General features: G+C 45.3%; 1 protein-coding gene across 1 annotated transcript; it reads left to right on the forward strand.

Moving 5' to 3' along the window:
• The first annotated feature begins 36 nt into the window (after positions 1-36).
• LOC135506181 (translocating chain-associated membrane protein 2-like) lies at positions 37-13,427 on the forward strand. Its single transcript, XM_064925664.1, has 11 exons — positions 37-283; positions 1,716-1,779; positions 3,026-3,135; positions 4,248-4,364; positions 4,465-4,523; positions 8,760-8,844; positions 9,234-9,304; positions 9,472-9,576; positions 10,224-10,367; positions 12,230-12,387; positions 12,478-13,427. The coding sequence occupies exons 1-11, from the start codon at positions 86-88 to the stop codon at positions 12,552-12,554; spliced, it is 1,188 nt and encodes a 395-aa protein (XP_064781736.1). The 5' UTR covers positions 37-85; the 3' UTR covers positions 12,555-13,427.
• Positions 13,428-14,217: the final 790 nt, after the last annotated feature.

Raw genomic sequence — 14,217 nt, forward strand, 5'->3', positions numbered from 1 at the left:
TACCATTCTGGAATTCTGAAGGAATTTCACTTCGCCTTGCCTTTAATGAGGAATTTCAAAAACCTCCCCTTTTAAGAATGTGCACATGCGCAGAGTGGGGAAACAGTTAACTTCTGAACTTCGCAAGGCAGAACATTTTTGGGGAAAAAGTAATTCTGCTGAAATGGCATTCCGGAGGAGAAACAAGAGTTATCCCTTCTTCAGCCAGGAATTCTTAATACAAAATCATGCCGATATCGTCTTTAGTTTGGTCATTTTTATTCTCATTGGATTGATGTTTGAGGTGAGATTAATTCTGATTTCAATTTTTTGGGCGAATACATTGTTGCAGTTTTTGTTACAATGCAACAGTTGTCTACCTAGGGTTACAAAGTAACAGTTTAGCAGAATGTATTTATCGTTTGTGTTCAAGTTGAAGCGAAAGACAGTACATCTTTACACCATCATTTCCTTCATCTCAACATCAGTCTGTAGGCTATTTCATCTACGTTTTTGTCAGCTAAAACGGGACAAATTCAATTTCAAATGTAAGCATTTTTTGCATATGATTAACCCATTTTAAAGTGTTGTCACTTTGTAAAAACAATTCAAAACTGACAATGTGGTACCTTTTTCATTTTGCATTGATGTTCAACTAATGAACTCGTTCGGTGTGTTTGACATCTACGAAAAGCTCATTCAAGGCACATCTAATGACCATACATGTTTTATACCAGCCCGGTGCCAAAGCTTTTCGACTCCGGTAACGTTAGTCCGCTGTTAACTGCCACGTCTCCATCTTTGAGCGATGCTATTTTGCAATGAAAGAGTAGACTGGCTCACTTTCCTATGCTCTTGTTACCAATTGTGTTCCATTTATCTATTTGCGCCCGAGCTGTCATTTTAATTAAAGGACAAATGTAGGCCTAAAATTGTACCCCTTTTGACTTCGTGATTAGATACTTGAATGGTTCGACCAGAAATGGTCGTCATTGGATGATGAATTGGCACAGAAACACTTGCCGTAGTCTAATCCGTTAAAATAACAGTATGGTTTGTTTGGCAAAGTAATTTTCATTGCTGCGATGTATTGTTTTTTTAGCCTATGCTCTTTAGGAGTTAATCCGGAATTTACTTTCCCTTCAGCGAGCTATTGCCTCTGTTCCTATAGACTATGTGTGAACATTTTACTCTCCATAGCCACGTAAACGAGATCCTCTCTCATGAACTCGGTGGGCATTAGTTTTGACAATGCACCAGTAGCCCCCGTGCACATGGAATGTCGGCAACTTGTTAGTGCACTCCAGTCTAGAGTTTAGTCTACTGTGAAGTAGCGTCAGCCCTTCGTCAATGCAAGCCGTGTCATGCCGAGCCTACATGCTTTTTTTCTCTTTCTACAGCACAGTCATACCTCGGCATTCCAATAGTGTGATTGCAGCCTTGAATTCAGGGCATTCCTGCATCTGCAGTACCCCCCCCCCCCCCAAGCATCCCATTGGTTCCTGCATGAATGCCATCTTGAGATGTTTGACGTTCTGGATTTCCCCTGATTTGTGTACTGGAGTCCGAGCTAGTTTGAGGATAGAGACACACACACAAACACGTCCATTACCAGACTGTCTGTACTTGATTGCATTATAGAGGAGGTCATGCATAGGCACGTCACTTGGCAGTGTCAAGACGGTAGTCAGACAGGATAGATATAACCTAAATGTGATTATGGTTCTCTTTTCTAGGCAACAGCAAAGACTGCCATATTGTTTATTCAACCTCAGTACAACATCAGCACACCATCACCAGGTTTGTGCCACAACCCATATGCTGCACTACACCCACAACCCCCATGCTGCACTACACCCACAACCCCCATGCTGCACTACACCCACAACCCCCATGCTGCACTACACCCACAACCCCCATGCTGCACTACACCCACAACCCCCATGCTGCACTACACCCACAACCCCCATGCTGCACTACACCCACAACCCCCATGCTGCACTACACCCACAACCCCCATGCTGCACTACACCCACAACCCCCATGCTGCACTACACCCACAACCCCCATGCTGCACTACACTCACAACCCCCATGCTGCACTACACCCACAACCCCCATGCTGCACTACACCCACAACCCCCATGCTGCACTACACTCACAACCCCCATGCTGCACTACACCCACATTAGCTATGCGTCCCAAATGGCACCCTATTCCCAATATAGTGCATTTCTTTTGACCAGGGCTAATAGGGCTGTCGTCAAAAGTAGTGCTCTATGTAGGGAATATGGTGCCATTTAGGATGAAGACATACTATGGACTAAAATGATCTAGACCTACTGTATATTTGCTCAGTGGCACATTTTTTGGTACAAAATTGTGAAATGAGGCGACGTCTTTTAGTCCTTTAAAAAAATAAAAACTTTGGAGTTTCCCAATGATCCTTGAACTTGGGATTTAATTGGAAGTCGTTGTCATATATGGCCGAGCACCCCGCTATTAAAGCGAGAGCATCTGTTACCCACTCCACAATGTGAATTTGATCTAGGCCTGATTTGTATTCTAGTTTTCTTCCTTTTGAGTCTGAAAGAGCAACAGATAATAAGTTGCTCTGAGAATACCTGTAGACATCAACGCATTCCTAGCTGTAGCCTACGTTTGTGTGTATGACCAGTGTCCCTTGTTATTCATTATGCCTCCCTGTTCTCCATTTTTTGTCTTCCCTTCCGTCTGTCCGTCCGCCCTCCTGTCTGCCCTCCTGTCTGTCTGTCCTGCTTGTCTGTCCGTCCGTTCTCCTGTCTGCCCTCCTGTCTGTCTTCCTGTCCATCCTATCTATCGGTCATCCTGTCTTGTCTGTCCATTCTTCTGTCCTCCTGTCGGTCTTCCTGTCTGTCCGTCTGTCCGTCGATCTTCCTGTCTGGCCTGCCTGTCTGGTCTTCCTGGCCTGTCTGTCTGGTCTTCCTGTCTGTCGGTCTGTCTGGTCTGTCTGTCTGGTCTGTCTGGTCTTTCTGTCTGTCTGTTCGTCCTTCGGTCCGTCTGTCCAGAGGGAGAGGTGACGTTGTACCAGTACGGCTGGCAAGACTGTACCACCATCCTCTTCTATTTCTTCATCACCATCATCCTCCACGCCGTGGTGCAGGAGTACGTCCTGGATGTAAGTACTACCAAGACCCACTGTATTTTGGGTATTAGTGTTTTTGCATCCCCTAGATTATTTTTTCTAAGTAGGGTGCAAAGGTTCCCAAAGAAACAGCCAAGGCACTCTGGCATCTTAACTGTCTGTCAATTGAAACCAATATATGCTGAACTATTACAGGCTGGAGTCAATGGGGCGAGTCGGGGTGGCCCGACTTATTGATACAATGGTAGGGAAACACAAGTGGTGAAATGGAGATTCAGGTCTGAGTAGAAGAGCACCCTTTTAAGCACAGATGTAGGATCTGTCAATCATTACATGAACCATTTGAAGTGGACATGCGAAACTGACCTTAGATCAGCGTCAATGGGCCTACTCCAGACAGACTCCTCAGGAGGTCACAAGGTCAAACTGAGTTATCCTTCTGTCTGCTCTCCTAGATAACTTGCAGGACACAGGAATGTAGCCTGTGCTCATATCCACAAAGCATTTCAGAGTAGGAGTGCTGATCTAGGATCTATACCATTATATTCATTATGGCAAAAATTCTAAAAGGCTAAACTGATCCTAGATCAGCACTCCTACTCTAAGATGCTTTGTGGATATGGACCCTGATCCCAAATCTGTTTGGGCTATCTTCCTAACTCCTAAGTTTAGCATGACCATGACCATAAGAGTTGGCAAGACAGCACAAACAGATCTGGGACCCAGGTAACAGGAATGAGATTGTAATAAAAATGGTTGATCTAATGGGATTGTTATTATTTTCCTCTCTAGCTCCATAATCAAGTGTGTTTTACGATGGCTTAACGCTAGAACAGCATGTCTCTGCTCAGAGGGGTGTACTACAAAGCAGGATATGGAGTTAGCCAGCAAACTTGTCAACATTTTCTGATATAACTCTAATTTATTTAACAAATGAAAAGACATCGAGGTTCAGCTTTTCTTTTTAATGAACCATAAAATCAGTAGTTATTTCTGTTATCAAAGTTAGCTGGCTAACCCATTGATCCTGCTTTGTAGTACACCCCTCATAAGGGCTTCCGAGTGGCTAAAAATAGCCATCCTGTTTGTAGGTCATTTTATTGTTGTACACTTCATTTTGTATCATAATGACTTGTTGTTGTTAGAAAGTGAATAGGCGCCTCCATCTCTCAAAAAGCAAGAACACCAAGTTCAGTGAGTCAGGCCAGCTGTGTGTGTTTCACCTGGTGTCCAGCGTGTGGAGTTTCTACATACTTATAACAGTAAGAAATGCACACAAACACATATGCAGCAACACATCAATGTGTAGTGTTTGGTCAACACTTCATGAACAATTCCACTGTCTCCCTTTTCCCTTTGCAGGAAGGATACGCGTTTCACCCAAGCACCCTTTGGGAGAACTACCCACATGTCTACCTCCGGTATGATGACTAAACAGGGTCTGCATCTGAAATGGAATAGCAGACTAATCTTAACCAGACCTGTAGTGGTAGTTCCAGTTATATATATATATACACACACACACACACACACACACACACACACACACACAGTGGGGCAAAAAAGTATTTTGTCAGCCACCAATTGTGCAAGTTCTCCCACTTAAAAAGATGAGGCCTGTAATTTTCATCATAGGTACACTTCAACTATGACAGACAAAATGAGAAAAAAAAAATCCAGAAAATCACATTGTAGGATTTTTAATTAATTAATTTGCCAATTATGGTGGAAAATAAGTAATTGGTCAATAACACAAGTTTATCTCAATACTTTGTCATTGCCAACAAAGGGAATATAACAGAGGCCAAAATTTTCGGTAAGTCTTCAAGGTTTTCACACACTGTTGCTGGTATTTTGGCCCATTCCTCCATGCAGATCTCCTCTAGAGCAGTGACGTTTTGGGGCTGTTGCTGGGCAACACTGACTTTCAACTCCCTCCAAAGATTTTTAATGGGGTTGAGATCTGGATGCTGGCTAGGCCACTCCAGGACCTTGAAATGCTTCTTACGAAGCCACTCCTTCGTTGCCCGGGCGTTTGGGATCATTGTCATGCTGAAAGACCCAGCCACGTTTCATCTTCAATGCCCTTGCTGATGGAGGTTTTCACTCAAAATCGCACGATACATGGCCCCATTCATTCTTTCCTTTACACTTTGCAGAAAAACAGCCCCAAAGCATGATGTTTCTACCCCCATGCTTCACAGTAGGTATGGTGTTCTTTGGATGCAACTCAGCATTCTTTGTCCTCCAAACACGACGAGTTCAGTTTTTACCAAAAAGTTATATTTTGATTTCATTTGACCATATGACATTCTCCCAATCTTCTTCTGGATCATCCAAATGCTCTCTAGCAAAAATCAGATGCGCCTGGACAGGTACTGGCTTAAGCAGGGGGACACGTCTGGCACTGAAGGATTTGAGTCCCTGGCGGCGTAGTGTGTTACTGATGGTAGGCTTTGTTACTTTGGTCCCAGCTCTCTGCAGGTCATTCACTAGGTCCCCCTGTGTGGTTCTGGGATTTTTGCTCACCATTCTTGTGATCATTTTGACCCACGGGGTGAGATCTTGCGTGGAGCCCCAGATCGAGGGAGATTATCAGTGGTCTTGTATGTCTTCCATTTCCTAATAATTGCTCCCACAGTTAAATTCTTCAAACCAATCTGCTTACTTATTGCAGATTCAGTCTTCCCAGCCTGGTGCAGGTCTACAATTTTGTTTCTGGTGTCCTTTGACAGCTCTTTGGTCTTGGCCATAGTGGAGTTTGGAGTGTGACTGTTTGAGGTTGTGGACAGGTGTCTTTTATACTGATAACAAGTTCAAACAGGTGCCATTAATACAGGTAACGAGTGGAGGACAGAGGAGCCTCTTAAAGAAGTTACAGGTCTGTGAGAGCCAGAAATATAGCTTGTTTGTAGGTGACGAAATACTTATTTTCCACCATAATTTGCAAATAAATTCATTAAAAATCCTACAATGTTTTTGATTTTTTTTAATGTTTTATTTTTGTCTGTCATAGTTGAAGTGTACCTATGATGAAAATTACAGGCTTCTCATCTTTTTAAGTGGGAGAACTTGCACAATTGGTGGCTGACTAAATACTTCTTTGCCCCACTGTACGTACGTGCATGCATGCATGCATTACATACATTACATACATACATACAGTGCCTCAAAGTATTCAGACCCCTTGACTTATCCACATTTTGTTACATTACACACATATTCAAAAATGGATTAAATAAAAAATCCTCATCAATCTACACCTACACTCTACCCCATAATGACAAAGGGCTAACAGGTTTAGATTTTTTGCAAATTTATTAACAATAAAAAAACTGGTCCCTTATTTACATAATTATTCCAACCCTTTGCTATGAAACTTGAAATTGAGCTCAGGTGCATCCTGTTTCCATTGATCATCCTTGATGTTTCTACAACTTGATTGAAATTTACCTGTGGTAAATTCAATTGATTTGACATGATTTGGAAAGGCACACACGTGTTTACATAAGGACCCGCAGGTGACGGTGCATGTGAGAGCAATAACCAAGCCGTGAGGTCGAAGGAATTGTCCGTAGTCCTCCGAGACAGGATTGTGTCGAGGCACAGATCTGGGGAAGGACATAAACATTTCTCCAGTATTGAAGGTCCCCAAGAACAGTGGCCTCCATCATTCTTAAATGGAAGAAGTTTGGAACCACCAAGACTCTTCCTGGAGCTGGCCGCCCAGCAAAACTGAGCAATTGGGGCAGAAGGACCTTGGTCAGGGAGGTGACCAAGAACCCGATGGTCACTCTGACAGAGCTCCAGAGTTCCTCTGTGGAGATGGAAGAACCTTCCAGAATGTCAACCATCTCTGCAGCACTCCACCAATCAGGCCTTTATGGTAGAGTGGCCAGATGGAAGCCACACCTCAGTAAAAATCACGACAGCCTGCCAAAATGCACCTAAAGAATCTCCAGACCATGAGAAACAAGATTCTCTGCTGAAATCAAGATTGAAATATTTGGCAAGAATGCAAAGCCTCACATCAAATCAAATGTATTTATATAGCCCTTCGTACATCAGCTGATATCTCAAAGTGCTGTACAGAACATCTGGAGGCATCCCTACAGTGAAGCATGGTGGTGGCAGCATCATACTGTGGGGATGTTTTTCAGTGGCAGGGACTGGGAGGCTAGTCTGGATCGAGGGAAATATGAACGGAGCAAAGTATAGAGCGATCCTTGATGAAAACCTGCTCAGGATAAAGATGCTAAGCACACAGCTAAGACAGCGCAGAAGTGGTTTCAGGACAAGTCTCTGAATGTCCTTGAGTGGCCTAGCCAGAGCCCGACTTGAATCTGATCGAACATCTCTGGAGAGACCTGAAAATAGCTGTGTATCAATGCTCTCCATCCAACATGACAGAGCTGAGAGGATCTTCAGAAAATAATGGGAGAAACTCACCAAATACAGGTGTGCCAAGCTTGTAGTGTCCTACCCAAGAAGACTCCAGGTGCTTCAATAAAGTACTGAGTAAAGGGTCTGAATACTTATGTAAATGTGATATTTCAGTTTAATTTAATACATTTGCACAAATGTCTAAACCTGTTTTTGCTTTGGCATTATGGGCTATTGTGTGTGGATTGATTGGGGGGGGGGGACTATTTTATTTATTTTAGAATAAGTCTAATGTAAGAATGTGGAAAAAGAAAAGTCAAGGGGTCTGAATATTTTCCTCATGCACTATATATATATATAGTATATGTAATATATATGTATATATATGTATATTAATATATATGTATATTAATATATATATATATATATATATACACACACAATAGATGACTGATAGGGGACGCTGTGTTTTTTTTATTTATTTAACCAGGTAGGCCAGTTGAGAACAAGTTCTCATTTACAACTGCGACCTGGCCAAGATAAAGCAAAGCAGTGCGACAAAAACAACAGAGTTACACATGGAATAAACAAACGTACAGTCAATAATACAATAGAAAAATCTATGTACAGTGTGTGCAAATGTAGTAAGTTTAGGGAGGTAAGACAATAAATAGGCCATAGTGGTGAAATAATTACAATTTAGCATTAACTCTGGAGTGAATAGATGCAGAAGATGTGCAAGTAGAGAAATTGGGGTGCAAAAGAGCAAAACAAAAAAAACTATATGGGGATGAGGTAGTTGGGTGTGCTATTTAATGATGGGCTGTGTTGAAGCCACCTTGCTTCCATCTTGGAACTCCTCCATTTTAATTGTTTTGGAATATAGAGAAATGCATTAATGTCTACATTGGATTTAGCCACATGTATTATATTAGACACTTTAATGCATACTTTATATTATGTCAGCTAAACAAGTTAAAAATTAAAACTAATAAAAACATTTACCTTAAAGTATAATTTTGAGATGACTAATGTTACTGTCGCCACTACAACATACTTAAATACATGTAATTTTGTTCTTGAAACATTTAATTGAAACAGTGTAGAATTCCATTCATTTCCATGGAAGACTGATCCTACTGGGGATTGCCGGTGGCTTCAAAGCCTCTCAATGACAAATGCATAGCATCAGCAATCCAGGGTTTCAATAAATCACTCGGTAGTTCCCCTGCTGTGTGCCGTATCCTTGAACAACTGCTCTCTCTATGTTGCAGGTTTCAGGTGAAGTTCTTTTACCTCACTCAGCTGGCCTACTGGCTTCACGCCCTACCTGAGCTCTACTTCCAGAAAGTACGCAAGGTCAGTGCTGAGGCTGTGGGAAACAGGGGGCTGATATCTCTCTGTCTGTGTGTGTGTGTGTTGTGCGAAAACAATTAGCTGAAAGGAAATCTTCATTAAATCAGCCAATAGACTAAGGAATTCTGTCAGATTATATTCAATGTAAAAATTGTTTACCCCTAATCACAATAACATGTTACTTTCCTGACATTGAAAGCTGCAATTCATCTCATTGTCCATAGACTCCTTTACTTTCAAGGTAAATATAAAATAATATAGAAACGTGCCATTCGGGTGAACTATTCCCTATATTAGTTTGCACCCACATGCCGTCTTTCTGAGTGGTTCCATTCCTGTTGACAGACAACCAGAAGTTCTTGGTGTGACTGCTCGTTGTTGTTGTTCCTTAGGAGGAGATCCCTCGCCAGCTGCAGTACATCTGTCTCTACCTGCTGCACATCTCTGCAGCATACCTCCTCAAGTAAGCACCTAATAGAAGCACTACTAGAAGCACCTATATAAACATAGATAAGTACCTAGTATTAGCACAAATACATATTAAAGTGCATGAGCACATATACACAAGCATATCTAAGCACCCATATAATCCTAATACTCCCCTCCATGTCCCTCCCTCTTCTCCCACAGTTTGAGTCCTGTGGGCCTGGTACTCCTCTGTCTGCAGTACCTGTCTGAACTGGGCTTCCACATCGCCAGATTATTCTACTTCACTGATGAGAGCCACCAAAAGATGTGAGTTCCTATTTCCAACTCTGTGTCCTTGTGGTTAGAGTGTCTGGCCTCCGGTTGGAAGGTCCGGTTGAGTCATACAAAAGACTCTTAAACTGGGACCTGATCCTGCTCATCTTGGACCTCATTATTAAGGAGATAGCTTGGGGGTAAGGCCCTGTGATCGACTGTCCAGGAGGTGTACTTATACATCAAGCTGCCTCACGCTACAGAATCAGGAGGCGGGCTCCTGCCCAATGGGCCGTTCTGGCTCAGACGAGGCTTGCATACCTTTGTCATAACCTTCTTACTTTACTTTCCAACTGCACAACAACATATCATATAGAAGTGCTGTTCATATTATAATGTGACATGAACAGCACTTCATTAAAAGTAGACTCTGTAATATGACATCACCAGATATATTGGGGCGACTTCCTGAAAAACAACGTGCCAAGACTCCCACTATTGGCTCATTGCAATTTCAACATTCTTGGCCAGTGTGAGTGTGAGTGTGTGTGTATAGATACATATATGTGTATGTATAGATAGACTCCCATGCTGCTTATGATGATGTCTTATTGCTGACTCTACCTTTAATGGCACTGCTTGCCTTGTGATCCTAATAATCATAATCCACTTCTTCTGTTATTTACTGATGTGTGTTCCAGGTTTGACCTGTGGGCCGTGAACTTTGTGTTCACGCGGATGGTGACCCTCACACTTGTGTTCCTGGCTGTGGGTTTTGGGTTGGCCCGCGCCGAAAACCAGGGGCTGGACTGGGACATGGGAAACTTCAACACTGTGCTGATACGGTAAGGGTTGTTAGTAGCTTCTATGTCTATTGTACACAAATTACAGACACCAGTATTTCTACTTGCACATCATCATCTGCACATCTATCACTCCAGTGTTAATTTGCAAAATTGTAATTACTTCGCTACTATGGCCTATTTATTGCCTTACCACCTCACGCCATTTGTACACACTGTATATAGAGTTTTCTATTGTGTTATTGACTAAGTTTGTTTATCCCATGTGTAACTCTGTTGTTTTTGTCGCACTGCTTTATCTTGGCCAGGTTGCAGTTGTAAATGAGATCTTGTTCTCAACTGGCCTACCTGGTTAAATAATAAAATAACACGCAAGTGTAAGCACTCTCACACACTCCTTCTCCTCTCCCTCTTCCTCCTCCTTCTCCCTTCCTCCTCCTTCTCCCTTCCCCCCTCCCTCCCTCCTTCCTTCTCCCCCCTCCCTCCCTCCTTCCTTCTCCCCCCTCCCTCCCTCCTTCCTTCTCCCCCCTCCCTCCCTCCTTCCTTCTCCCCCTCCCTCCCTCCTTCTCCCCCTCCCTCCCTCCTTCTCCCCCCCCTCCCTCCCTCCCTCCCTCCCTCCCTCCCTCCTTCTCCCCCCTCCCTCCTTCTCCCCCTCCCTCCCTCCCTCCCTCCCTCTCCCTCCCTCCCTCCCTCCCTCCCTCCCTCCCTCCCTCCCTCCTTCTCCCCCCCTCCCTCCCTCCTTCTCCCCCCTCCCTCCCTCTCCCCCCCTCTCCCCCTCCCTCCCTCCCTCCTTCTCCCCCCCCCTCCCTCCCTCCTTCTCCCCCCCTCCCTCCCTCCCTCCCTCCCTCCTTCTCCCCCCCTCCCTCCCTCCCTCCTTCTCCCCCCTCCCTCCTTCTCCCCCCCTCCCTCCCTCCCTCCTTCTCCTCCCCTCCCTCCCTCCTTCTCCCCCGCTCCTTCTCCCTCCGCTCCTTCTCCCTCCGCTCCTTCTCCCTCCTCCCCTCCCTCCCTTCTCCCTCCCCCCCCCCCTTCCCTTCTCCCGCCTCCCCTCCCTTCCCTTCTCCCTCCTTCCCTTCTCCCCTCCCTTCCCTTCTCCCTCCTCCCTTCCTTCTCCCTCCTCCCTTCCTTCTCCCTCCTCCCTTCCTTCTCCCCTCCTTCTCCCTTCTCCCTTCTCTTCTCCCTCCCCTCCCTCCTCTTCTCCCTTCTCTTCTCCCTCCCCTCCCTCCTCTTCTCCCTTCTCTTCTCCCTTCTCTTCTCCCTCCTCCTTCTCCCTTCCCTTCTCCCTCCTCCTTTTCCCCTCCTTGTCCTTCTCTCCTCCTTCTCCCCTCCCTTCTCCCTCCTCCTCTGCCTTCTAACCTCCCTTCTCCCCTCCTTCTCCTTCTCTCCTCCTCCCTCCTCCGTCTCTCCCTTCTCCCGTCCCTTCTCCCTCCTCCTTCTCCCCCTCCTTCTCTCCCTTCTCCCCCTCCTTCTCTCCCTTCTCCCTTCTCTTCTCCCCTCCCTTCTCCCTCCTCCTTCCCCTCTCCCTTCTCCCCTCCCTTCTCCTCTCCCCTTCTCCCATCCCTTCTCCTCCTCCTTCTCTCCTCCTCCAACTCCCCTCCTTCTCTCCTCCTCCTTCTCCCTCCTCCAACTCCCCTCCCTTCTCCCTCCTCCTTCTCTCCTCCCTCCTCCTTCTCCCCTCCCTCCTCCTTCCCTTCTCCTTTCTCTTCTCTTCTCCCCCCTCCTTCTCCCTCCCTCCCTCCCTCCCTCCCTCCCTCCCTCCCTCCCTCCCTCCCTCCCTCCCTCCCTCCCTCCCTCCCTTCTCTCTCCTCCTTCTTCCCTCCCTCCCTCCCTTCTCTCTCCTCCTTCTTCCCTCCCTTCTCTCTCCTCCTTCTTCCCTCCCTCCCCCTCTCTCTCAAACCTCTCTCTAGGATGCCTGTGTTGTTGCTGGTGAGTCTGACCCAGTCCTGGCTCCTGTGGAAGTTTATCCGTTTCCAGCTGAAGCGGTGGCGAGAGTTCAGACATGAACAGGTCGCTAGGAAGAGGGTCGCCGCCAAGCAAACCCCCCGACCGCTGAAGAGAGACTCCAGTGAGTGTACACGTGCTTTAATAGTACGAGTTGAAGACCTATTACAGCAAGTGTATTTAGGTTTGTTAATGTGTAAATGCCCTCCTCCAGTTGGCCACCATGAAAACGGCGCAATCAAAGCTGAGAACGGAGCCTCTCCTCGACCCAAGAAGATCAAGGCCCCCTAATGGCTCCACCTGTCATGGCTGCCTGAACAGTGACCCTGACTATATGGCTTATCAATCACAGGAACAAGAAACTGGTCCCACACCATTCATCCTCTTCCTGTTTTGCGTATTTTCTGGAGGTGATGTGGGGGCTGCGTATGTCGCCATGGCCACAACAAGGCTTAAAAAATGCAATTCCAAAACCAAACCTCCCCCCCCCTCGAGCCCTGAACAGACATTTACTATCATATCAGTATTTTTTTATACAACTGTCTGCTATGGACACTCGGGTTCTGATCTCCATGTATACTGAACGATGTATGTTATTTGTGGCACACTGTATACGTAATATTGAATGTGTTGGTGCCTGTTCCTTGTGTGTTAAGAACTGTACTGGTCTGGGGTTTGTCCAGATGCAGCTGTTTTTCAGCTCTGCTGTTGAATGAGTCGCCTTCGCTTTTAGCATGAGTCATATTCATTCGGCACCAAACGGAAGAGAACTGACTGAAATGTGGACGGACTGGACTTGCCCAAGAAGAAACACTCATTTTCAGTTTCCTCTGCAAAATGTTTTGTGCCCTAAAACACGACCCTGGCTACTTGATGCAGGAAGAATGTTGCTGGTTCTATGGTGGCCTAAAGGGATATCAGAGCGTGCTGGCTTTGCTACCCAGTCAGTGATGGGCGGGACCAAGGTGAGATTGGACCAATCATGGGGCTCTGGTTACTCCTTGGCCCCTCCCTCTGGGCCATGGTCAGTGTGGCTCGGACCGTGCTGTGGTCACTTTACACAAACATCCTGATGACCACCATGTATGTGGGATAATACTGCATGCTATTCCATTGTTTTTAGTTTTCTATTTTTACTTTATTAAATAATACATGGTTCTCAAATGCTGAGGTTTGAACAGTTATTTTTGTCTATTGCATTATTACCACGATGGAAATCAGTTTTGTATGTGTTAAAACGTACTGAGTGTTTCCAAGTCATTTTACTCTAATGACCATAGACACAATGTAGGAAGTATCGCAGGCCCAACGGGGCTGTGTCTGAACGTTACTAGTTGTCAATTCCCTACTTCCTCCCTCGTTGATTCCAATCATAGCGCATTGGAGAGAGTGACCTTGGATGCTCCCTTCCTGCACTTTGACCTGAATTGAGGAAGCATGGATTTGGGTCTTCGTAGTCTTACATGCCAGCCAGCCTCTTTCCCTATAGGCTGTAAGTAGGCCCTGGTTCACAAAGCTATCTCTGTAGAGTGAGGCAGATTGATGTACACCCCCTGGACAGGTGGCACAAAAAGGACAAATTGCAATTGGCTCAGAACAGGTCAGCAATGCCGGTCCTTGCATGTACACAGAAAGTTGATATTAATGTAAATCTCTCCTGGCTCAAAGTTGAGGAGGGATTGACATGTTGAATGCACCGAGCTGTCTGTCTAAACAACTGGCACACAGCTCGGACACCCATGCATACCCCACAAGACATGCCAAAAGAGGTCTCAGTCCCCAATTCCCGACTAGACTATAGACGGTGCACGGTACTACCTGGAACTCTATTCCACATCTAACTGATGCAAGCATTCAAATTTGATTTAAAAAAAACACCTTATGGAACAGCAGGGACTTAAGCAACACAAACATACGAACTATGCACACACATGGATTTAGTACTGTAGATGTG

Source organism: Oncorhynchus masou, chromosome 19 (genome assembly GCF_036934945.1).
Source record: "Oncorhynchus masou masou isolate Uvic2021 chromosome 19, UVic_Omas_1.1, whole genome shotgun sequence".
Classification (NCBI taxonomy): domain Eukaryota; kingdom Metazoa; phylum Chordata; class Actinopteri; order Salmoniformes; family Salmonidae; genus Oncorhynchus; species Oncorhynchus masou.

Coding starts and splice junctions, on each gene's coding strand:
- LOC135506181 (XM_064925664.1), top strand. CDS start 86: ATGCGCAGAGTGGGGAAACAGTTAACTTCTGAACTTCGCAAGGCAGAA. Junction 284..1,715: donor TCATTGGATTGATGTTTGAG/GTGAGATTAATT, acceptor TCTCTTTTCTAG/GCAACAGCAAAGACTGCCAT. Junction 1,780..3,025: donor CATCAGCACACCATCACCAG/GTTTGTGCCACA, acceptor CCGTCTGTCCAG/AGGGAGAGGTGACGTTGTAC.